This window comes from Salmo salar, chromosome ssa15, assembly GCF_905237065.1.
Source record: "Salmo salar chromosome ssa15, Ssal_v3.1, whole genome shotgun sequence".
Taxonomy (NCBI): domain Eukaryota; kingdom Metazoa; phylum Chordata; class Actinopteri; order Salmoniformes; family Salmonidae; genus Salmo; species Salmo salar.
Window position 1 is genome coordinate 26,473,171 of NC_059456.1, and position 26,770 is coordinate 26,499,940.

General features: G+C 41.6%; 1 protein-coding gene across 5 annotated transcripts in view; it reads left to right on the plus strand.

The window, feature by feature from the left end:
• plekhg3 (pleckstrin homology and RhoGEF domain containing G3) overlaps positions 1 to 20,730 on the plus strand; it is a 130,447-nt gene extending 109,717 nt beyond the window's left edge. For 3 of the 5 annotated variants that reach the window (XM_014143855.2, XM_045695586.1, XM_014143852.2), the window contains 10 exons: positions 753 to 845; positions 1,534 to 1,620; positions 1,714 to 1,747; positions 2,907 to 3,008; positions 3,381 to 3,413; positions 4,394 to 4,404; positions 4,985 to 5,359; positions 6,565 to 6,678; positions 15,416 to 17,015; positions 18,181 to 20,730. In XM_014143855.2, coding sequence (XP_013999330.2) covers positions 753 to 845; positions 1,534 to 1,620; positions 1,714 to 1,747; positions 2,907 to 3,008; positions 3,381 to 3,413; positions 4,394 to 4,404; positions 4,985 to 5,359; positions 6,565 to 6,678; positions 15,416 to 17,015; positions 18,181 to 19,133 — 3,402 coding nt within the window. In that variant the 3' untranslated portion in view covers positions 19,134 to 20,730. The remainder of the gene's footprint in view (positions 1 to 752; positions 846 to 1,533; positions 1,621 to 1,713; positions 1,748 to 2,906; positions 3,009 to 3,380; positions 3,414 to 4,393; positions 4,405 to 4,984; positions 5,360 to 6,564; positions 6,679 to 15,415; positions 17,016 to 18,180) is intronic. The other 2 variants (XM_014143853.2, XM_014143856.2) reach the window with 2 other exon arrangements.
• The last annotated feature ends 6,040 nt before the right edge of the window (positions 20,731 to 26,770 follow it).

Here is a 26,770-nt window from a genome sequence, read left to right on the forward strand (position 1 = left end):
TGGGGTCAAGGGTTAGGGGGTCAGGATTTGTCAACCCTGTTGTCCTGCGTTTTTTTTTCTCTGTTTTCAAATCCTATTTGGTTTTGTAAAAAGGTCTCCATTATATTCCAATCACTTACAGTTTGAATGGCAAAAAGTAATGTATTGTATTCTGTGTTGCATTTATTGTATATTCATTATTTGGAGATTTATGTAAATTTGCACTTGTGCTCTGATAATGTCTTATCAATGGTCCCTAAGGGGATTAATGAAGACGTATTGAATTTTAATTCAATTGAAAAACAGAGCTGAGTGTGTTTTGGCTTATCTGTGGTTTGTCCCATTGGTCTAAACTAGCTTCCTGTCGTCATTTCCTTTCTTTCCTGATGATGAATGACAGATTAGATAGTAGGGCTGGAACTGATCTACTCCTTTCCCGATGATGAATGACAGATTAGATAGTAGGGCTGGAACTGATCTACTCCTTTTCTGCGTCAGTGATAATGACGGACCCGATTCTTTTCTGTGGTTTATCAATATTTTTTTCCTCTCGTTCTAACTTTCTTCCACCTTCCTGATATGTCACGTTTGTCTTTCCTATCTTTCTGGTGACACTGGGTTTGATACACCAAAGTGTTCATCAGTGTCCCCTACACACCGAATTAATTAATATACTTCAGTATTACATCTAATTTTCCCTATTTGAGTGTGGACCAATCTTTTCTCTTAACTATATTTCACTCGTTTTTCATTTCTCTCGTGTTTGGCTACAGTGTTCCACCCTCATGCTAATCGAGAGTGCCAAGGACTCTCTAAGCTTCAGCGTTACTCACTACAAGCACCCCAAGCAGCCCCACACAGTGCAGGTGAGTGAGGGAGACCTCTCAACCAACCGCACAGTACCACAGTGGCTAATTAATGGGAATTCAGACATGGTAGGAGAACGTTAAGACACATTAGTAGTGGACTTTTAGAATCATGAATGCCATAGTTAACCCTGTGTAGCATGTGAATCAGATTACAGTATTGTGTTGGGGGGGCAGGGTTGGTTTTTATATCCTTGAAGGGACCAGACGTCCTCACAAAGATAGTAAAGTAAGGGAAAAAACTAACAAGTGCGGACATTTCGCTTGTCCCCACAAGGACAAAAGGCAATTTTAGACTTAAGGGTCAGGGTTATGGGAATCATTTGTTTGGTCCCCACAAGGATAGTAATATAAATGTGTGTGTGTGTGTGTGTGTGTTCATGGCTGATTCTGATAATACAACTGTATGAATATTTAAAGTAGGTCAACTCGCCTCCTTGCAGGCAATCTTCCTGTTGTGTGATAATGTAGACTAGATTGAAATACAGCCCTGCTGTTCATAACAACCTGCACCTGCACCTGTAGAATTTCGGTGTACTGGTGTACTGGCTTGTTTTTTGCCAAAACAAATAATCATTACGACTGTGTTTGTTTTTTCTTACTGCAGTGAATTCTCTGTGGGAATGCATAGGACCTTACCTGCCCCCTCTCTCACCCCTCCTCTCCTCTCCAACTCTCTTACCCTCAGGCCAAGACTGTGGAAGAGAGAAAACTATGGGCCCATCACATCAAAAGGATCATTCTAGAAAACCATCAAGCCATCATCCCTCAGAAGGTACACACGAGGTGCTATTGCTGTGATTAAAGAGGGAAGGGGGTAATCTAAGGGAGGATAGCTGACGGTTGTTTTTGTGTTTCTTTTTATTAGGCAAAGGAGGCCATCTTAGAAATGGACTCGATTTGTGAGTATTCGTAGTGATTATTAATGCACTTTACTGCCCAGCCACCCCATCTATCCAGCATATTTTTATATCCAAGCAACTTCGGAATGAAGTTGATTTATTTAGGCGTGGCGGAGAGGGATGCTTTTAATATATTGACCAAAAATATTAACACAGCATGCAACAATTTCAAAGATTTTACTGAGTTACAATTCATATAAGGAAATCGGTCAATTGAAATCAATTCATTAGGCCCTAATCTATGGATTTCACATGACTGTGCACCGGCGCAGCCATGGGTGGTTCTGGCTCCCAAGAGGGTTGGCCAGGCCCAGCCAATCAGAATGAGTTTTTCTCCACAAAAGGGCTTTATTACAAACAGAAATACTCCTCAGTTTCATCAGTTGTCTGGGTGGCTGGTCTCAGACGATCCCGCTGGTGAAGAAGCCGGATATGGAGCTCATAGACTGGCAAATTCTCTAAAACAATGTTGGAGGCAGTTTATGGTAAATACATTAACATAAAATTATCTGGCAACAGCTCTGGTGGACATTGCATTGCTACAGTCTGTGGCATTGTGTTGTGTGACAAAACTACATATTTTAGAGCTGTCTTTTATTGTCCCCAGCACAAGGTGCACCTGTGTAATAATCAGATTCTTGATATGCCACACCTGTCAGGTGGATGGATTATCTTGGCAAAGGAGAAATGCTCTCTAACAGGGATGTAAACAATTTTAGAGAAATAAGCTTTTTGTACATATGGAACATTTCTGGGATCTATTATTTCAGCTCATGAAACATGGGACCAACACTTCAGATGTTGCGTTTTATGTTTTTGTTCAGTATAGATAAGTTATTTATTAATAAATGTTATGGAAATGATGAAATGGCAGTCGCTGTGTATTTATTATTTCAGACTGCTTCCTCTTAAAGGCCTCTTCATTAGTACTTGACCAGAATAAATGAACATGAATATATGTATTAATTATATACAAAAGCCACACTGTAATAATATTGGAAAGTGAGTGGATTGAGCATCATGCGTCAGTTGAAAAAAAAAAAAATCTCCAGATTTTTGTATTTATTTTTCTTGGATCATGTCATTCATTATACTATAAGTTCATCAGGTGTGATTTGTAAGTCTGTTAACCCATGTCGTTTGTCTCTGTGCCTAAAAGACCCATCAAAGTTCCGGTACAGTCCAGAGAGAATGAAAAAGGCCATGTCCTGCCAATCAGACGAGTTTCCCAGAGAAGGTCGTCAGGGGCGACGGCAGTCAGGTAAACACCCATCTTTAGTCCTGAAACTCAAATATCTATTCTTGATGTGCAAACCCATTCACTATTGTGTATGTGAAAGTACAAGGAAATGATATGGGAGACATATTATGACTCTAGTGTTTTCAAATTTAGATCCGATTTGGCCAATGCTCAAATTGTCTGTCAGTCACGTAGCTAACGGTTACACTACATGCTTTGTTAGCCTGGATTCAGATTCGGCTTTACGTGCCACATTTACATAACTCAAATATTGTATCTCACTGAAAAGGATTTGACAATGACCATCCATGCAGTTTTGAATCGTGATGAGGCGGGGACTGTCTGAAGTGGCTTGCTTTTGAGATGTGCTCATTGTCTATTTCTCTCTCTCAGAACCGACCAAACAGATTCTGAAGAACACCAAAGGTAAGGACACAAGGCTTTCATCCCAGCCAATTTCATATGTCATCATCAGCCATTATGACAAACACCTCTGAGAACCTTTTTGTGACTGTTCAGAACCTACTTCCTCTGTGTAGTCGTCACAGTTGGTAACCAAATATGAAAGGGTTAGCTTGAGGAAATGCACATCTCCTATGATGCCTGTACAAATGGTGGATTCTATGTCTAGTATTTTATTAGGATCCCCATTACCTCCTGCCAAGGCAGCCACTACTCTTCCTGGGGTCCAAACTGAAACAACACATCACAACAAAACAATAGTCTACATCAGTAATAAAACAATACGTCACATAAAGACATTGTGCACTATACAAATTGACACTGCTCCACCAGTCTGTGATGAGGGACCGTCACACAGCAGGTGCTTCAAAGGAACTGTGGGTAGCAGTAAAAGGAAAGCCCTTTTGTCCTCATTTTGGGGAGAACAAAAACTAAGGTCTTTTACTTCTCCTTCTGAAATGAGAGCATAAAAGCCCCTTGGTTGCTCCATCGAGTGTCTCTCCAGCTCTTTTCTAGTAGTCAAATGTGGTTTGAAGAGCCGATCGGTGTCTCTTGCCCGTTCGATTGACTCATTAGCATTATCCATTTTATTTTCTCATGCACCTTTTGTGGTGTGACAGTGAGCTAGGTTTAGTCCAAGCAAACAATGATGTCGGATTGCAAACTGACGAATTCATTTTCCAAACTCAATATGGAACTGTCAGTCATATGATACTTTGGCAAAGTTTCGTCTAAGGAGATTAGACTAATTCATTGGAGAAGAGAACTCAATTTCATTATCAGGGAGGTATCATAGTCATTGCGTGCATTTAATTTAGCTTATCATAGGCTTGTTTAATTACAATTGACTGAATACTTTGCTCTTTGTCCCTTTTATTAAGCATTTTTAAATATTTCTCTACCCTTCTTGTTCACCTGTCCTGTTATCGGTGGGGATCCTACAGCCGTCCTCAAGGTAAGCCCAGAGTGATCCATTTGAAATTGTCCTTGATAACAAACACGTGCTCTAAATATGCTGCACTTATCTCTGCTCTCAAAGCCCAGCCGAGGGGAATTTACGGTTAATAATGTCAGTTAACATGCCGTTCAAAGATGGCTAACATCAGAGAAAGTAAGGCTTTTTCCTAAGTGAGAGGAAACGTACATCTGGAGATTGACATATTTAATTTGGTGGACTTAAATTCAGGAAATGAAATGTTATATTTTGGAACTGCCCTCAATGGTTGCTTTCTCATGATTATTTCAGAACAAATTAACAGAATTCTATTCAATTTTCACTCCATGCAGTGACTTATTACCAGACACCCTAGGGGTCTTAATAGGAACCATCCTGTTGCTCTGTCTGGGATTTACTGTAGCTTTATAATGTCACCACATGTGGGTATGAGACGATTTTTGTTATAGGACTCATGTTTTCACACAATCCAGAGTATTTGCTGAGTGTGTGGAGATACCCAACAGGCTTTATTGAATAGGCCTTGAGGTGGTTCGTCAGACAAAATGCATTGTGTGATCTGTGTGACTTCACGCTACAGCACGCAGACAGCGAAGGGGCCCTAGCAGACGACCCGCGCTCCATTCAGGCAGCCACTACTGTCAGCACCCTAGGCTCGAGCCTAGGCGAGTCCGAGGCTGAGAGGCCTAGTGTGGAGGAGGAGGAGGAAGAAGAAGAGGAGGAGGATATGGGCCTTAGGAAGGACTCTCTTGAGAGGCTAAGCCCCAGTGACATTGAGAAGCCGAGGACAGGGTCAGCGTCCCACAAGGGCAGGGCGACCCTGGAGGAGGAATGTGACTCGGATGATATTCTGATGGAGGAAGACCAGGTAGAGGACTTTGCCAGTTCCATGCTGGCCGCCATCTCCTGCTGGCACTATAGAGCCAGGGCTTTGCTTTCCATGGGGGTCACAACGGTGAGGCTCTAGCTGCCACCATCGGGTTTCCTTCTTCTTCTAAGCTTTGTAGCTATCCCCTCCAGTCCCCAGCTTGGCCACGTTGGTCCACCCTAGTCTAGCTCAGAGTCTTGTCAGTCATAACCTACTAATGTCTTGGATAAACCCTTGTCAATGCTATTCGTATCCTGCAAACGGCGACTGACTTTTATGAATGATGCTCCGTCTAAGTATAGATGCTCTTTGTCTCAATGCTTTCTACATTCGACTGCGTTAGACTAATAGATGCATGATCGTCATACTCCCGGAGCACCTCTAATGCTGCTTATGTTGATTGACTGTGTTTTGTGCATGTTTGAGTGACTGCCGGTGCTGCAGAAGCAAGGGGATGAATGGAACCTTATTCATTTCTATTTAACTGACAAAATGACCTTTTGTTGTTTTGCTGCCATTTACAATGTTGTTGTCCATTGCCTCTTGTGAATCTTTCACTTAAAAAGAGATTTAAAAAGGGTAGGTAACTGCCTTCATCTCTCAGTTTAGCACAAACCTTGGCTCCAATGTCTCACTCTGACACTGCTCCCAGGACAGGTACATAAAAATAAAATAGGAGTCACCCTTTCTGTCTGTGCTCTAAACTACTGACCAGTCCTGAAGAAGTTCTGCATGCACAGTGTCCTGTTTAAACCAGCTATGTCTCATCTCTATAAACATCCCTCCGGTATTTTCTTATTTGTCTGTTTATTTATGCTGAACTAAAATAAGCGTTTGCTGCTACTTGAGTGTCAGTCTGACATTAGCGTCGTCTGTTTAACACAACACTGATTTGCATGTCTGCTGGGATTGATCAACTAATCTGGTGTGCATAGAGTGGGCTGTTGATAATGAAGTTTGCTGATTCACAACACAGGCTTTACCTGGCTCTAATCCTCTTGCAAATGCGTTGCCGTCTGTATTTTCAGACTCAAATAATGAGTCCCATTCTTACTATGTACATCTCAAACAGACCGGTATCATCTTTCACTCTTGTAATTAAAGTAATATTAGACTATAGGGTAAAAAATAACAAATTTATTGGCAATTTATACAATTTTATGAACACAATCTTGAAGACAAATATTATATTATTGCTTATCAAGATGCATTAGCCCTGTCTTGGCTGAGGTTAGGAAGCTAATTCTAAATGTTTTAAACCTGGTTCTAAAATGATATTTTTCTTCCTGAAGGATGAAGAGGGAGAAAATGTAATTGAGGAGAATGGGTCTCACAAAGAGAATGGGATTTCATCTGCTCCTGTGTTACAGTCGGGTACAGCGCAAAGCACCTCCATCGCGGAAAAGGTAAAGGAGTGTCAGAGCTGGTTGGTGTTTGTGCCTCCTCACTGTACCGTCTGAATCTGTGAAAAATCACATCATCTTGGGGATGGAGGGAAAACATTACTCATCTGCTGTCCACTCCACTTTCATCTGTCTCAAGTTTCTGGGTTTTATCTTAACCACTTTCCCTGCTTCAGCCAGTGCCTTCAGCCAGTGCCTTCAGCCAGTGCCTTCAGCCAGTGCCTTCAGCCAGTGCCTTCAGCCAGTGCCGCACATTATTCAGTGACACGTTGTGCCCATCTGTCTTGACTAATGTATTCCATCGAATGATGGCAGTAGAAGTGGCCTGTCTGAGTCAATGTGTCTCTTCCAAAGTACTTCACCTTGCCTCTCCGATTGGAAGCGCTGTCCAACCAAGCTTTCTGCTTCAGATTAATTCTGTCACAGCAACAGAACATGTGTCAGAATCTGGTAGATGAAATGGAACTGTAGATCATGTGAGGGGGGGAGAAATGTCACTTAATTTTAACATTCTGTCATAAAGAGCACATTTTCAACCTAATAAAAAAACACATTCCTTCCCATCTTGAGGTTAAGTATAAAAAATACGATATGCATATTAAGTGCCAAATAAAGTAACATGGTTGACAACGTCATCCTAAATCAGCCATCAATCTCTTTGTGACAGGGGGAATGGAAGCTTTTTGTGTGCAGCAGGTAGGGGCAATTGAATGCAAGCTCCACTGTGTGTATGTGTGTATATGTATGTATGTATGTATATATATATATATATACACACACACACACACACACACACACACACACACACACACACACACACACACACACACACAGTGCGTTCGGAAAGTATTCAGACCCCTTGACTTATTCCACATTTTATTACATCCGTCTTATTCTAAAATGTATTAAATTAATGTTTTTCCTCATCAGTTTACACACAATATCCCATAATGACACATTTAAAACAGAAATACCTTATTTATATAAGTATTCAGACCCTTTGTTATGAGACTTGAAATTGAGCTCAGTGCATCCTGTTTCCATCGATCATCCTTGAGATGTTGATTGGAGTCCACCTGTGGTAAATTCAATTGTTTGGACATGATTTGGAAAGGCACACACCTGTCTATGTAAGGTTCCACTGTTGACAGTGCATGTCAGATCAAAAACCAAGCCATGAGGTCGAAGGAATTGTCCATAGAGCTCCGAGACAGGATTGTGTCGAGGCACAGATCTGGGGAAGGGTACCAAAATATTTCAGTAGATTTAAAAGGTCCCCAAGAACACAGTAGCCTCCATCATTCTTAAATGGAAGAAGTTTGGAACCACCAAGACTCTTCCTAGAGCTGCCCCCCGCCAAACTGATCAATCGGGGGAGAAGGGCCTTGGTCAGGGAGGTGACCAAGAACCCGATGGTCACTCTGACAGAGCTCTAGAGTTCCTCTGTGGAGATGGGAAAACTTTCCAGAAGGACAACCATCTCTGCAGCACTCCATCAATTAGGCCTTTATGGTAGAGTGGCCAGACGGAAGCCACTCCTCAGTAAAAGGTACATTACAGTCTGCTTGGAGTTTGCCAACAGCCAATGGCATCGCACGGCACGAAATACAAAACCAACTAAAATACCACAGTTCAATTTTCTCAAACAATCAACTATTTTACACCATTTTAAAGATAAGACTCTCGTTAATCTAACCACATTGTCCGATTTCAAAAAGGCTTTACAGCGAAAGCAAAACATTAGATTATGTCAGGAGAGTACATAGACACAAATAATCACACAGCCATTTTCCAAGCAAGCATATATGTCACAAAAACCCAAACCACAGCTAAATGCAGCACTAACCTTTGATGATCTTCATCAGATGACACTCCTAGGACATTATGTTATACAATACATGCATGTTTTGTTCAATCAAGTTCATATTTATATCAAAAAACAGCTTTTTACATTAGCATGTGATGTTCAGAACTAGCATACCCACCGAAAACATCCGGTGCATTTACTAAATTACTCATGATAAACGTTGACAAAATACATAACAATTATTTTAAGAATTATAGATACAGAACTCCTTTATGCAATCGCTATGTCCGATTTTAAAATAGCTTTTCGGCGAAAGCACATTTTGCAATATTCTGAGTACATAGCTCGGCCATCACGGCTAGCTATTTTGACATCCGCCAACTTCGGGGTCACCTAAACTCAGAATTACTATTAGAAAAATTGGATTACCTTTGCTGTTCTTCGTCAGAATGCACTCCCAGGACTTCTAATTCAACAACAAATGTTGTTTTTGTTCCAAATAATTCATACTTATATCCAAATACCTCTGTTTTGTTCGTGCGTTCAGGTCACTATCCGAAGGGTAACGCGCGAGCGCATTTCGTGACAAAAACTTAGAAGCATGTCAAACGCTGTTTAAAATCAATTTCTATGCTATTTTTCTCGTAAAATAGCGATAATATTCCAACCGGGCAACGTTGTATTCATTCAAAGGGAGAAAGAAAAACATGGCGAATTCTCGTGACTGCGCATCTCCAGTCTCACTGTCCCCTGGCTGACCACTTACAAACTCTGCTCCTATACTTTGCCCAGAGACAGCAGACACCCCATTCCACTTTCTGGCGGCTCTAGAGAGCCAGTGGAAGCCTTAGAAAGTGTCACGTTACAGCACAGATGCTGTAATGTCGATAGAGATGCAACAGAGGGACAACAAATTGTCAGACAGGGCACTTCCTGCATGGAATCTTCTCAGGTTTTGGCCTGCCATATGAGTTCTGTTATACTCACAGACACCATTCAAACAGCTTTAGAAACTTTAGAGTGTTTTCTATCCAAATCTACTAATAATATGCATATTCTAGTTTCTGGGCAGGAGTAGTAACCAGATTAAATCGGGTACGTTTTTTAATCCGGCTGTGAAAATACTGCCCCCTATCCCAAAGAAGTTAAAGCAAGATTCTCTGGTCTGATGAAACCAAGCATGTCTGGAGGAAACCTGGCAACATCCCTACAGTGAAGCATGATGGTAGCAATATGATGTGGGGATGTTTTTCAGTGGCAGGGACTGGGAGAATAGTCAGGATCGAGGGAAATATAAACAGAGCAAAGTACAGAGAGATCCTTGATGAAAACCTGCTCCAGAGCTCTCAGGACCTCAGACTGGGGCAAAGGTTCACCTTCCAACAGGACAACGACCCTAAGCACACAGCCAAGACAATGCAGGAGTGGCTTTGGGACAACTCTCTGAATGTTCTTGAGTGGCTCAGCCAGAGCCCGGACTTGAACTCGATCAAACACCTCTGGAGAGACCTGAAAATAGCTGTGCAGCGACGCTCCCCGACCAACCTGACAGAGGTTCAGAGGATCTGCAGAGAAGAATTGGAGAAACTCCCCAAATACAGGTGTGCCAAGCTTGTAGCTTCATAAACAAGAAGGCTCAAGGCTGTAATCACTGCCAAGGTGCTTCAACAAAGTACTGAGTAAAGTGTCTGAATACTTACGTAAATGTGATATTTGTTGTTTTTTTTGTCCAGTTTTGCTTTGTCATTATGGGGTATTGTGTGTAGATTGATGGGGAAAAAATATTTAATACATTTTAGAATACGGCTGTAACGTAACAAAATGTGGGGTCTGAATACTTTTCAAATGCCCTGTATACAGTTGAAGTCGGAAGTTTACATACACTTATGTTGGAGTCATTAAAACTCGTTTTTCAACCCCTCCACATTTCTTGTTAACAAACTATAGGTTTGGCAAGTCGGTTAGGACATCTACTTCGTGCATGACACAAGTCATTTTTCCAACAATTGTTTACAGACAGATTATTTAACTTGTAATTCACTGTATCACAATTACAGTGGGTCAGAAGTTTACATACACTAAGTTGACTGTGCCTTTAAACAGCTTGGAAAATTCCAGAAAATTATGTCATGGCTTTAGAAGCTTCTGATAGGCTAATTGACATCATTTGAGTCAATTGAGGTGTACCTGTGGATGTATTTCAAGACCTACCTTCAAACTCAGTGCCTCTTTGCTTGACATCATGGGAAAATCAAAAGAAATCAGCCAAGACCTCAGAAACAAAATTGTAGACCTCCACATGTCTGGTTCATCCTTGGGAGCAATTTCCAAATGCCTAAAGGTACCACGTTCATCTGTACACACAATAGTACGCAAGCATAATCACCATTGGACGACGCAGCTGTCATACCACTCAGGAAGGAAACGTGTTCTGTCTCCTAGATATGAACGTACTTTGGTGCAAAAAGTGCAAATCAATCCCAGAACAACAGCAGGACCTTGTGAAGATGCTGGAGGAAACAGGTTCAAAAGTATCTATATCCACAGTAAAATGAGTCCTTTAACGACATAACCTGAAAGGCCTCTCAGCAAGGAAGAAGCCACTGCTCCAAAACCGCCATAAAAAAGCCAGACTACGGTTTGCAGCTGCACATGGGGACAAAGATCATACTTTTTGGAGAAATATACTCTGGTCTGATGAAACAAAAATAGAACTGTTTGGCCATAATGGCCTTTTATGTTTGGAGGAAAAAGAGGGAGGCTTGCAAGCCGAAGAACACCATCCCAACCGTGAAGCACGGGGGTGGCAGCGTCACGCTGTGGGGGTGCTTTGCTGCAGGAGGGACTGGTGAGCTTCACAAAATAGATGGCATCATGAGGAGGAAAATTATGTGGATATACTGAAGCAACATCTCAAGACATCAGTCAGGAAGTTAAAGCTTGGTCACAAATGGCTCTACCAAATGGACAATGAGCCCAAGCATACAGTGAGGGAAAAAATTATTTGATCCCCTGCTGATTTTGTACGTTTGCCCACTGACAAAGAAATGATCAGATCTTTCTGATTGAGAGGGGGTCAAATACTTATTTCCTTGATTAAAATGCAAATCAATTTATAACATTTTTGACATGCGTTTTTCTGGATTTTTTTTGTTATTCTGTCTCTCACTGTTCAAATAAACCTACCATTAAAATTATAGACTGATCATTTCTTTGTCAGTGGGCAAACGTACAAAATCAGCAGGGGATCAAATACTTTTTTCCCCTCACGGTACTTCCAATGTTGTGGCAAAATGGCTTAAGGACAACAAAGTCAAGGTATTGGAGTGGCCATCACAAAGCCCTGACCTCAGTCCTATAGAACATTTGTGGGCCGGTCTGAAAAAGCGTGCGTGAGCAAGGAGACCTAAAAACCTGACTCAGTTACACCAGCTCTGTCAGGAGGAATGGGCCAAAATTCACCCAACTTATTGTGGGAAGCTTGTGGAAGGCTACCTGAAACGTTTGACCAAAGTTAAACAATTTTAAGGCAATGCTACCAAATACTAATTGAGTGTATGTAAAATTCTGACCCACTGGGAATGTGATGAAAGAAATAAAAGCTGAAATAAATAATTCTCTCTAATATTTTTCAGACATTTCACATTCTTAAAATAGTGGTGAGATCCTAACTGACCTAAAACAGGGAATGTTTAATAGGATTACATGTCAGGAATTGTGAAAAACTGAGTTTAAATCTATTTGGCTAAGGTGTATGTAAACTTCCGACTTCAACTATATATACCAAATTGAAGGGTTATGTTCGACTGGTTCAGTTGTCCACCATAAAATTGACAAGAGTAGGACCAGCTCAGCTGCTTTTACACTATGATTTGACTATATATATATTATGTATTTTTATTGGGGTGGGGGGACTCAGTTGGTGTCTGAACTTAACGGTAATAGTCAACAGTCAAAATGTTGTTGTGCATCAGAAGTCACATTTGTTTGTTAAGTATTGTTGAATTACTGACCAGGAACTTTACTTTTATATAAGCGAGAAATAATATTTAAAATACTAAGGAACATTTGCTCATCCATTATCATATAAAAAAAAAATGGCCAACATTTGCCTCTACCCTATGGCAAAATGTGTAGAATTGCAGAAAATTTGTTATAAAATTGCTTAATCTTCTCTCTGCTCCATATCAAAATGTGTAGACTTGCAGCAAACATTTTCTCTACTGCCCATGAAAAAATGCTCAGAAATAAATGTTTTTGCGCAATATTCCAAATGCCTGTATCGCCAGAATCGAGGTTTTGACATATTTTGTTTTTTGAGAGTTTATTTCCGCTTGTTCTCAAGCGAACATAAGGGTGTGTTCATAACAATTCATCTGTTTCACTTTGTTAGCTAGCAAATAGATTTAAGTTGGCTGAACTTTAAATATTGTCTGGCTAATCACTAGCACGTGGGCTTGAGAGATTGTTGATGAGACCATTGTTAGTTTATTACAGCCTAATGCCAGCTCCTAATGCCTGCTACAAGTGAATGTGCATTATGCATGGTTCCAGTAAAATTTGTAACAAAAAGGGCATTTTCATAGACAGACTTGAAGGCCAGATCAGTGATTATTGCAACAAAAAGCAGGTTAAACTATTTTGATGAAATAATGAATGGGTGTTATGGTTGGGGAAGGTTTATATTTAGCCTAGGTATAATTACACAAGCCCTGAATTCATTAGATTATTGCTGACTGTTTGTAATGCATTGTATTTGACCTGTAATTGCACAACAACAATTATTTAGAGGAAACATTTGAAAAAATGGAGATGTATAGTCATGGCCAAAAGTTTTGAGAATGACACAAATATTAATTTTCACAAAGTCTGCTGCCTCAGTTTATATGATGGCAATTTGCATATACTCCAGAATGTTATGAAGAGTGATCAGATGAATTGCAATTAATTGCAAAGTCCCTCTTTGCCATGCAAATGAACTGAATCCCCAAAGAACATTTCCACTGCATTTCAGCCCTGCCACAAAAGGACCAGCTGACATCATGTCAGTGATTCTCTCGTTAACACAGGTGTGAGTGTTGACGAGGACAAGGCAGGAGATCACTCTGTCATGCTGATTGAGTTCGAATAACAGAATGGAAGCTTCAAAAGGAGGGTGGTGCTTGGAATCATTGTTCTTCCTCTGTCAATCATGGTTACCTGCAAGGAAACACGTGCCGTCATCATTGCTTTGCACAAAAAGGGCTTCACAGGCAAGGATATTGCTGCCAGTAAGATTGCACCTAAATCAACCATTTATCGGATCATCAAGAACTTCAAAGAGAGCGGTTCAATTGTTGTGAAGGCTTCAGGGCGCCCAAGAAAGTCCAGCAAGCGCCAGGACCATCTCCTAAAGTTGATTCAGCTGCGGGATCGGGGCACCACCAGTACAGAGCTTGCTCAGGAATGGCAGCAGGCAGGTGTGAGTGCCTCTGCACGCACAGTGAGGCGAAGACTTTTGGAGGATGGCCTGGTGTCAAGAAGGGCAGCAAAGAAGCCACTTCTCTCCAGGAAAAACATCAGGGACAGACTGATATTCTGCAAAAGGTACAGGGATTAGACTGCTGAGGACTGGGGTAAAGTCATTTTCTCTGATAAATCCCCTTTCCGATTGTTTGGGGCATCGGGAAAAAAGCATGTCCGGAGAAGACAAGGTCCTGTGTCATGCCAACGGTAAAGCATCCTGAGACCGTTCATGTGTGGGGTTGCTTCTCAGCCAAGGGAGTGGCCTGACTCACAATTTTGCCTAAGAACACAGCCATGAATAAAGAATGGTACCAACACATCCTCCGAGAGCAACTTCTCCCAACCATCCAGGAACAGTTTAGTGAAGAACAATGCATTTTCCAGCATGATGGAGCACCTTGCCATAAGGCAAAAGTGATATCTAAGTGGCTCGGGGAACAAAACATTGATATTTTGGGTCCATGGCCAGGAAACTCAACAAAAACCCACAAATTCTGACAAACTCCAAGCATTGATTATGCAAGAATGGGCTGCCATCAGTCAGGATGTGGCCCAGAAGTTAATTGACAGCATGCGGCGGATTGCAGTGGTCTTGAAAAAGAAGGGTCAACACTGCAAATATTGACTCTTTGCATCAACTTCATGTAATTGTCAATAAAAGCCTTTGACACTTATGAAATGCTTTTAATTATACTTCAGTATTCCATAGTAACATCTGACAAAAATATCTAAAGACACTGAAGCAGCTGACTTTGTGGAAATTAATATTTGTGTCGCTCTCAAAACTTTTGGCCACGACTGTATATCGTGAATCGCTCATAAATCTGAAACAATCTAGAAATCATTTTTAAGCCATATCACCCAGCCCTACCCCCATCAAAGTTGCACAAGCACTAAGTTCATGGAACTACCCAGGTACTGACACATTTTTAAAGATGCACATTTTGCATTGTTTGTTTTCAGTGTGTTCTGAAAAAGACTTCACTTGTTTAGAAAATTGATGAATGTTAAAGGTGCAATATGCAGAAATCCCTCTGCCATTTCCTGGTGGCAAAAATTTGAATAGTTTGCCTAATTTCAGTTTGGGACTAACTAAGCAATGCATAGTGTAGAGAATCATTGTACCATCTAAACCGCTGTGAAATATTTTTTCAATAACCAAAAATATAGTACTTTCATCTGTTTGAATCTGTTGTACAAAATCGAAAGTAAAAGACGCAAAAGCGAAACTTAAGAAAGGAAAGTATAGAAACAGCGCACATAGAACACTTCTACCCCTTCTTACACTTGCTTTCAATGGAAATTACAGATCTATAACTCCGATTTCTATGTGAATTTGGTAGGGTCACCCCAAAAAGTAAAAAATTGCAGATTTAAGGATGGAGGTTGCTTTTGTGCTCTTACTCAGAATTACACTTTTTCTCCAAGGCTCCTCAGGACAAGCCGCTGCTCCAGACCAAGACCTCTGCCTCGGAGTCCATTGAAAGGCTTAAGACAGCCCCCTCAGACCCAGAGAAGGCTTCTGCCACTCCTCCCAAGGTCTGCACCACTCCTCCCAAGGTCTGCACCACTCCTCCCAAGGTCTGCACCACTCCCCCCAGGATGGAGGTACCAGAGCCCCAGAGTGACAAGGAGGATGCGATGGAGGAACAGACCGGGGCGTCGTCAGCATCTCAGTCAGATGACATAAAAACATTGAGCAGTGCAGAATCTTCAGAAGAAGAGGAGGAAGAGGAAGTAGCAGCAGCACAGGAGAGCGGGTCCAGCAGCATTCTACCTCCCTCCGTACTGAATCAAGCCAGTGCCATTGCGGAGCACTTCACCAACACCGCCAGGCGAGGCAGCACTGATGATGCCCGCTCCCTTGGCTGCCCCTCACCACGCCTTCCCAGCCGGACTGAGAGCACCCTCAGCCTTGGCGGCGAAGCCAATGAACGCCCCCACTGGCTGAACAGCTCCTGCTTCGAACCAACCCAGGACAACTTTGGCGGAACGGATCTGACTATGCTTTCTCCGAGGGATGACAGCCTCTTTGAGATCCACAGGAGGAGAGACTCTACCCTATCCAAGCAGGACCAATTGCTCATTGACAAAATCAAAAGCTACTACGAGACTGCCGAGCACCAGGATGCCAACTTCAGCCTCAGGCGCAGGGAGAGCCTGACCTACATCCCTACTGGCCTTGTCAAGAACTCTGTCAGCTGGTTCAACAGTTCAGACGAGAGCCCTGGCACAGAGAAAAGTGATACATCAGCCTTGGCCACTTCCTCTGCACCTCACCCTTCCACTTCAGAACCTGATTCATCCAAGGCTCCAGACGTCTGGGACTGCATGACCTCCAGTGCATCATTTGACTCACTGGAGTTGGAGAGAAGTAAGAAGCTTGAGGTGGTGGGTTCAGAGGCAGAGAGAAAGGACCGGTCTCGGGGTTTACAGGAGAGGCACATCCAGGACGAGGAGTTCCGACCTTCATCTGAGATGATCAAGGTTTGGCAGGATATGGAGAAAAGGGGGAGCAGATCCCAGGGAGAGGCCAGAGGCCCTGTGAAAGACAGCGAGGCTCAACAGAAGACCTCTAGAGTCGCTGGTCCAAGCCTCTGCAGAAGGAGCCAGACTCCAAAGAAGAACTCTGACTCGGAGCCTGACGATTCCTTTATGATACTGGAGGAAGCTGACCTGAGCACCATCACTGAAGAGTCCATGAGCCCTTCGCCCATCAAGAGCAAGGTGTTGGGGCTTGGCCGTACAGCGAGTGTGAGGGATCCCCGCAGGTCCAGGGTTGACGAGGGTAGGCTTTCCAGAGCTCCTATGCCCAGGGTCATCCAGTTGAGGGCTGAGGAAGGGGAGGAGGCCAGCAAGGAGCCTCAGTCGCCGGACGATGCGGAGATGGCTAAGAACAAAGTTTTCCAGTTGGCCCGGCAGTACAGCCAGCGTATCAAGTGCACCACACCAGCTCCTAGGCAGCGAGATGTCCTGTTTGGAAAGAAGAATCTGCCCTGTGTGATCGAGGAGAAGCCAGAGAGCTCAGGTACGGAAGATATGGAAGAGTGTTTTGTTTTTCAAAATGATGTGCACTCAGGTAGGGAAGAGCTTTGTTTGTCCCTAAGTGTTGTGCCTCAAGAAATGCTGTGTAATTATTTTTACCAAGTAGGGTTTGAACTAGTCTTAGCCTCGCTAGGAGGTGCTCTCCTATTAGCCTGGCAAATATTGGTTTCCAGTGACTGATAGGGCTGCCCACATTGGGGGGAAGATTTGATGGAAAAGGTTACTAATAGATTGCTTAGCAAATCATACAGTTTTTATTTATGTGGCCTATGTAGTTTACATGCACACTAAACCAGTATTACTTTGACTATGGCAATACTCTGAGTAAGGCAGAGTAAGGTCTTAATTAGAGTAAGCATACTCCGAGTAAAATAGGTTGAATATCGAGCTATTTTCCACATTATTATAGGATTATTAGGACAAGTAAACGCCTTAATCGGAGTATTGCTCTTTCTCTGAATACTTTTCGGCAAACAAGCGCACAGGAAAGCAACTTACTCCAGAAGAGAAGGCATTGGGTGAGTCAAGGTAGGATGATGAGTAGCTGGTTTTAGCAATGCTAATTTGTATTCTCCAGCCAATTTAGCTTGTTTGCTAAATTGTGTCATTGGTATGTCGTTGTCGTGGGTATATTAGCGGTCGTGACGGACATGAGACGGAGCTCACGATAAGCTCCCACTGTTGTTAATGCAGCCTACTACATCGGCAGCGTGAGCAGTACAGCAGCACTTAAAGCACGCATTTTCACTCTATTTTCCTGAAGCCGACACAAGTCACTGAAGCTTCTGGAAACTGGAAGAAATGTCTTGCGCTGCCTTCGTAATATGCTGCCTGAGTAGCAGTCAAAAAACTATGCTGACAGAACGCGAATGTGATGTTTTGTAGTGCATTGTAGATTTGTCATTAGTCAGAATATTGTTTTACTCAGAGTATTCACAATAATCGTGAATATTGTGTGCATGTAAACATACCTGAAGATACCAAAACTACTACTAAGCAATTTAAACCGCAGTGTCCCTTCGGAGCATTACAGTATACCACACAAGAATGCCCAAAATAAAAACAGAACTTTCAACTTTTTCTGATTCTCTGATGCTCAGATACTTCCTGTTAAGTCTTGTTTATGTGGTGTGCTTTGTGTTTTACAGGTAAACCCAACTTGACGCTGCCCCTGCTCTCATTTGATCGTATGAGCAATCTCCAGGAGTTGAGTCCTATAGCCAGATCTCCCAACCCTGCTCACATGCCTAGCTCTTTGGGCAGTCCCAGGGTCCTTTCACCCGGCCGCATGTCCGCAAAGAGCCCACTCAATCCTACGCCTACCGAGGCTTTTAACTGGCCCGACGTGAGGACACTTCGCTGCAAGTATGCCAGCTCGGACAATGACCAGCCCCAGCTGCCGCCAGTTAACCGAAGCCGTTCAGTTCCTGAGAGGATGGACAGCGGCCCCAAAAGGCGTTCAAGCTTCTGCTCCAGCTTAGTCACTGCTTTTGGTACGGTTGAGGCTCCGGCCTACAGACCCCAGCTCAGCAGGGACCCTGGGCCTGGAGAGGGGTTGGCTAGGCTCCAGAGGGCCGGGTCACTGGACCAGAGGCTGAGTGGGCTGCATCTGAGTGAGCTGCAGAACCTCCAGGATGAAGTCCCTAATGACAGTTACTACATCTCAGCACAGGCCACCATGCCCAATGACCACAGGGTCGTTGTTGTGGAGAAGGTTCCGGAGCCTGAGACAGAATCCAGCTCTGCAGAACCACTGGAGATGGTACTCAGGGCAAGGAGAGTAGAGGTGGTAGAGGACATAGATGATAGCTATGTCCAGATCCGTTCACCGACCACTAGAGAGAAAATCTCCATCATGGCTGTAATCGACCGCTGCCGGGCCTATCAGGAGTCAGATGAGTATAGGCAAAGGGAGGAGGGCGGGGCTAAGGCAGAGTCAGTACCCTTGAGTGGGAGGGGCAAGGAACTTGACAAGGGTCCACCCTCAAATGAAAAGCTTGACGACGCCCAGAAAACTGCCATGAACTTGGTCAAAAAGACAGATGCTAGTCAACAGAACGTGGTGAAAAACTTGAGACAAAAATTCCTTAACTTGAGGTGAATAGCACCAGTAAACTTTTTAAATAACCTTTTATCCTGTTCATATTTTTCATCAACTAAAGGGTTTAAGTTAGGTATGCTGATCTCAAGTTAGGATTCGGTGTGCATGTTGGTCAGTCCTGTACTGCAATTTAATGACTTAAGCTTTGCTGTCAAACTTTCTGTGTACATAGTAGCGGTTATAGTGACAGCCCAGGGAAAATGTAGTTGTTTTGTCTCAGAAATGTTGCATAGAAATGTTTAAATATCTATGTACAATACTCAAGAGAACCCTCTCTTGATCCTGAAATGATGTCTGTCTAAAGCACCTTTTGTATAGCTTGTGTTGTTCCATCATAAGGCAATTGTATTGCACAATTGAAGAAAGCAATTTTTTGGAGGGAGCGAAATGTACTTAGTTTTCTTTCTAGGGTGGCTACCCACTGGGCACAGATGTCACGTCAATGTCTAGTTTTGATTTACATTTGATTGACTTGTCAACTAATGTAAATTCAAAGTAAAACCAACAAACATTTTGACCATCATTGGGTTTAGGTTAAAAGTTGGGTGAAAAAAAGACAAATTACCTAAATTCCTTTACGTCAATGACCATGTTGATTCAACGTCTTCAAATTGAATTTGTTTGTTGAAATGACATGGAAACAACATTGATTCAACCAGTTTGTGCCCAGTGGCTACTGTGTCTCTGACATGAAATGAGAGCCCCTCAACATCATAGCAGCACTACTGTTTACTGGAAAACACAGAAATATATGATATTGTCTGACGACAATAGTTTTTGGGGGAAATGCTGACCAGAAAATTAAGGGATTGAGTCTGAAACTTGAGAGCATTGCATAATTTGCTGTCTTTACCATCTTTCCTTGAACTCTCACCCTGCACTAGACTTAACCTTCACTGCACATGGCCTGACCACTAAAATACACATGAGAGAGTCATGGCCATACTGGGATATAATGGTTCATTAATTGCCCTGTGACCACTTTGTAAATCCCACCTGAAGTGGTGATAGCTCAAGGATTGTCATGTAATTTTATATAATCATTGAATTGTCAAATGGATTGAGAATCAAAGACCCTGTATGAAGTGTTGCTCTTTTCTAGTCAGTCAACTTCTTACCTTGATTATATATATATCATTGTTCAGTTAATTGGCTAATGATGTGCACTTTGTATGTGTTCTCTGCTTTGGCTGCCCAAAGGAACTTCATTCACAGCAACAGGTCATTGAAATGAGTCGACGTAAAACTTGAAAGAGTGAGAACTGGTGTACATGTATAGATCCAGGGAACCCTAGTCAAAGGAGTCCGGGTCTTCTACTGCTAAAAAGTGTTACTGTCACTGCTCACTTCTCCGAGGGTCATTCCTTCTCTTCACTTTCTACATTTACCTCTTATTTATTAAGCCAACGTAAATTTTATGAACATGACTTGTCTTGTCTTTATATATTTGTGTGTGTGTGTGTGTGTGTGTGTATATAGATATAGATGTTGATATCTATATATATATATATATATGTGTATGTTGACGGTTGTACAGAAATGTTTGTGTTGCCTAGAGATGGCATACATTCCATATTAAAACAGCACATAGTGCTCACTTGTCCAGAAAAAAATGTTTATTGTGTGCGCATGCGTGCGTTCGAGTCAGGGAGAGCACGTCTTTCTGTTTCTTTTAAAGAATTGGGGCTCTATGGCTGGACAAATAAGGTTTAGTTGAATCTCCTTTACGGTGTCCATATTATAATTGGGTCTGTATGGCTGGACAAATAAGGTTTAGTTGAATCTCCTTAACACGGAACCCAAACCGTGTGCCATCGTGCATAAATGTATTTTGTCCCCCCACACCAAACGCGATCACTACACGCAGGTTAAAATATCAAAACAAACTCTGAACCAATTACATTAATTTGGGGACAGGTCGAAAAGCATTAAACATTTATGGCAATTTAGCTAGCTAGCTAGCTTGCACTTGCTAGCTAATTTGTCCAATTTAGCTAGCTTGCTGTTGCTACCTAATTTGTCCTGGGATATAAACATTGAGTTGTTATTTTACCTGAAATGCACAAGGTCCTCTGACAATTAATCCACACAAACGGTCAACCGAATCGTTTCTAGTCATCTCTCCTCCTTCTAGGCTTTTTCTTCTCTTGACTTTATATTGCAATTGGCAACTTTCATAAATTAGGTGCATTACCGCCACTGACTTCGTTCGTCTTTCAGTCACCCACGTGGGTACCTGCTTCTACAAACCAATGAGGAGATGGGATATGCAGGACTTGCAGCGCAATCTGCGTAACAAATAGAACTGACTTCTATTTTAGCCCTTCTCAACGCAGATGCCCGTTGGTGCGCGCCAGCAGTGTGGGTGCAATAATTGAATAATATAGATTTTTTTTTTTTTTTTTTTTTTGCAACGCAACGCGAGCGGTGTAGTCAGCCTGTTACAGTTTCCATATTAGGACAGGCTCGCCGTACTCCTTAGAAAAGAATCATGACATTTAGAATGATTCAGTCCATTAAAAGGATATGACCACTACATGTCATGACGACGACCGACATTACCAGAATTAGGAAAGCTGCTGTTTGTGGTAATAAGAGACTGCTATGAGGTGGTTATGGTTCAATAGATTCTAAACAGATATGATTTTTATATAATAATAATATATGCCAATTTGACTTATTGTCATCCGTGCATATATTTGACATATGGGTGGCCCCGGGAATCGAACCCACAACCCTGCAAGCGCCATGCTCTACCAACTGATCCACACAGGACCACTGAAGGTAGATTTGAAATGCACTACAGTCTCTGCTAAATGGCTCTCCTACTTGTCAGCGAAGTGATTGGAAACCCTTTCAGAATGGGTAGAGAGGAGGGAGAGCGTGCCGTGACAATGGGACCGATGCAGTTGTTATTCGCGGTAGCGTTGAACACCAATTAACTCCACAGTGAATGTGGGAAGATCATTACGAGTGTCGTATATGCGTTTCACGTAAGCCTTAGCTATTCTCTATAATGGGTTACTAGCTATTATAGAACAGAAAATCCAGCAGAAGTGGATCCTCTATCATTTGTTATGTTGCATTGTCTATTCTGTTCTTTTTGTGAGATTTTCAGGTGTAAGATTTTCACTCGTAGCGTTAGTAAACAACAATGTCATTTCTGAGAAACTGATGCTAGTGTCAAGACAGTGTTCAGTTCTAAACAAGTAATGCTTTATGATTATGATATGTAAATAAATCTGTCATGTTTAAAAAAGGATGTGTATGAATAGCCTTTGTCACAGTGAAATATAATAATTAACTTTGATGCATCTTGCCGACCTGAGTACCAACCAATGATCTATATAACCCCGGGATTGCTGATGCTATGTATTGGCCAGTGAGAGGCTTTGAAGCAACCGTATTGGTACTCCTCAGAATGAGCAACCCTCAACAGGAATGAATGGAATTCTAGTGTTTCAATTAAAAGGACAATGTTACATATATTTATTTCTTGTAGTGGGGACCGTAACATTAGTACTCTCTAAAAATTCAACTTTAAGGAAAATGTTTTAATATATTTTGTATTCTAATGTTTAGCTCACATAATATAATTTAAAAGTATGCATTAAGGTGTCTGTAATGGAATATACTTGAGAAAATGTATGAATGTAGACCAATCTTTTTACAATGGTGGAGGGGTACATTAAATGTCTGCAGCGGCTTCAAAACAGCGTCCCATCAGTCATCTAGGGTTTGGGTTTATATACATGATTGGTGTAACCTGAGTGGTAGTAGAAAGATAAAGGCTGCGTTTACACAAGCAGCCCAATTCCGATTATTTTAATTTTTTACTAATTTGTTTATTGACCAATCGGATAAGATCTGATGTTTAAAAGAGCCGATGTGATTGGTCAAAAGATCAATTTGTGGAAAAAATATCAGAATTGGGCTGCCTGTGTAAACGTACCCCTTGAGAGGTGTCAGTATGTGGTTAAGACACAGCCTATGAGGTTCAAAAGAAGCCAACTGCGCTTAAGCATAGGAACCCTACTGTTTCCTGCACTAGTTGAATACAATTGTGTTTACAATATGAAACCACATGAACATTTATCAGAGAAAAGTTTCAAATTAAATCACACTGCTGGATTATAATGAGGTTTATGGTAAATTCTGCACTTTCCACAATTATTTTGCACTACGAAAATGTCGCCCTAAGTAAATAGGCCTAACAATATAAAGGGTCGCTGGCAAACGTCCAAATAGAAAGTGTTGACCTGCTGTGACTGCATGCTGTTAGTGTTTACCCTTTGGTGCCCATCAATGAATTGACTGTTTAAATGGATTTGTTTTCTTCTCAAAAATCATTTGCATATTTGTTAAAGCCCAATGGCGTGTTGAGTTTGAACATACCAGGAACAGCATATTTCAACTATGACTTTGCCTGAAGGGAAATCTGTGTTAAAACTGTTTAAAGGAAGTGTCTCTTTTAGTATATGTAAAATTCTTTATTAAAATTCTTTAAATTCTTTAAAGTAAAATTCCAAAAGTTTGCAAAACTGTATCGCAAGCAAGGATTAGTAAAGTTTTGAAAGCGCGACAGAAGTGGTTACACATTCCTCACGGGCAAAATCAGTTTGAATGGGAAGCCAAAGGGGTTTATAATAGTGACTGAGAAAAATTATATTGTGAGTAATGGGACATACGTGGTAAGTCTGACATTATTGTGTTCGTGCTTTTGAAGGCAGACCAATTCTTCAACCAATAAGGTTTTAGCTAGCTTGATAAGCTAGCTTACGTTGCTAAGAATAAAATTAGCTAGCTTGTTTAACATTGACAATATGGTCAAACTATCTACGTTATCAACATAAATGAATACATTTGTGATTGTAAAAAAAAAAAAACATGTCGTCATTTGGTTGAAAAGGTGAAAGGTCAGTGGTGAAACTCGGGTAATAAAATGATCAGTTTCCCACTTGGAGGGTCGTTCAAGTGAAACTTCCCCGTCGGAACTCCAAAACGTCCAATATCTCCGACCAGCATGTGAACGCTCCATAAGAGAGCAAGAAATAAGTGAAAAGACAAGTTATATTTCATGCTTTCTAGTTTAACTTTATTGGCAGTGTAAGAGCATGGAAACAAGTGGTGACAGTAAATACGGTGAGGGAATTAATTATAATAATAATGTAATATTATTTGTTATATGATTCTCTTTGAATGCTCCTTTACTCCTCTGTCTCTCCACTTCCAATCATACTGTCATACATGAATACTATACTGAACCAAAAATATAAACACAACATGTAAAGTGCTGGTCCCATGTTTCATGAGCTGAAAAAAAAATCACAGAAATGTTCCATAAGCACAAAAAAGCGTAATTCCCTCAAATGCACAAATTTGTTTACATCCCTGTTAGTAGCATTTTATCCTTTGTCAAGCTAATCCATCCACCTGACATGTGTGGCATATCAAGAAGCTGATGAAACAGCATGATCATTACACAGGTGCACCTTGTGCAGGGGACAATAAAAGGCCACTTTAAAATGTGCAGTTTTGTCACACAACAAAATGCCACAGATGTCTCAAGTTTTGAGGGAGTGTGCAATTGGTATGTTGACTGCTGGAATGTCCACCAGAGCTGCTGCCAGGGAATTTAAGTGTTCAATTCTCTACCATATACCGCCTACAATGTCATTTTAGAGAATTTGGCAGTATGTCCAACCGGCCTCACAACCTCAGACCACGTGTAACCACACCCAAGACCGCCACATTCTGTGTCTTTATCTGCGGGATTGTCTGAGACCAGCCACCCGGGCAGCTGATGAAATTGAGGAGTATTTCTGTCTGTAATAAAGGCCCTTTGTGGGGAAAAATTTGATCTGATTGGCTGGGCCTGGCTCCCCAGTGTATATTTGAAATCCATAGATTAGAGCCTAATGAATTGATTTCAATTGACTGATTTCCTTATATGAACTGTAACTCAGTAAAATCTTCTAAATTGTTGCATGTTACGTTTTATATTTTAGCTTATATTAGCTTATTCCAGATCTGCATGTGACGACCACAACAACCAAAGGACACACACATAAGGGCCCTTATTCACAAAGCGTCCCTGAGTAGGAGTGCTGATCAAGTTTCCCCCCTCTTTTCTTCATAGTGATTTAAAAGGCAAAACTGATCCTAGCACTCCTACTCTGAAACGCTTTGTGTAAACGGGGCCCAGGCTAGGATTGTAGCGTTAACTCACGACAACCCACATTGCTCCACTAACGCTTTAGTTTAAAATCATCTCTACACCCTACTTTATTCAGGCTAATACAGAGAGAACTCAAGTGCCACTGCCAGATTGTAGACAAGGCGGACATTGATGTGATCAGTGATTTGAGGCACTCTTGGTGTTCATTATTGAAGCTCCTTGGCCGGTGACTGTAGTGCACTGAAGAAGTCACCTGCCTCTTCAATCTCCTCTTGCAGTACTCCCTTACAGAAGAAAGGAGGGACAAAGTCCATTGGGTCCTGGATGCCCAGGAGGATGTTATACAGGCTGAGTTTTTTTGCCATGTGGCTCGTATAGACAAATTCAGAATAATCCATCATGCATTACACATAACAATCTGCACAATACTTTCAAACAGTACAACAATGTACTGTAACACTGCATTATATGAAAGTCAACAGCTTTAACATGTGTGTCTCCACATACTGTATAGGATTAAACGCATTGATAGAGAAAGTATCCTCATGGCCAAGAGAAGTGGGATGAAGTTGACCCTGAGACGGATCTAAGATCAGTGTTGGGGTTTTCCCCTCAAATGGTTAGGTAAGGATATGGGGAGGGTAAGCTGATACTAGATCAGTGCTTATAAAACCAACTTCAATCTGCTAAATATTAAATACATGTAGGTGTGAATTGTTTTCACTGACCTGACTACAGTACATCCTTCCGCTTTGTGGACCATGCTGGTGAGGGGTAGGCAGCCAAATTCAGTGAAGGTGCTCGTGTACCTGCCTGGACATGAGAGCAGGTTACAAGTGACTAGGCTATTATGTCAGAAATGCATTGCATTCAAAGTCAGTTTGCTTTTGAGGTTATTTCTAGCCATCCATAAGCACAGTTAATTTTTTTTAATTTAAGCTTTTATTTTACTAGGTTAGTCTCATTGAGTTGAAACATCTATTTAGCAAGTAAGAGGTAAATCCTCTTCTAGAAAGATTAAAACATTCTCAAAAAGCAGCCACTTATTCTTAGCCTGGTGCGCCAGTCCTAAATAGGAGCTATTTAGTCTTAGCCTGGTGCGCCAGTCCTAAATAGGAGCTATTTAGTCTTAGCCTGGTGCACCAGACCATATGGTAAGATAGCAATATGGCTGCAGAGTTTAAATGGTTAACCAGGCAAATTAATTCTCGGCTTTCTAAACAACCCTGGACCTGGAGGCCACTACATTAGTCAATAAAATCTTAAACATATTTTTAATTGTAACAATGGTTAAGTTAAATGAATAACCAATGGATTTTAGAGCTGACAAGTAGCCCTTTTTCATTTGCTTCGCGCTGACCAATAAGTTATGGTTAACAAATGTCTCGTTGCCATGCATCCCATAGTTTCTGGAATGCACTTTCTGTTCAAGAGAGCCATACGTGAACCTTCCATTGGT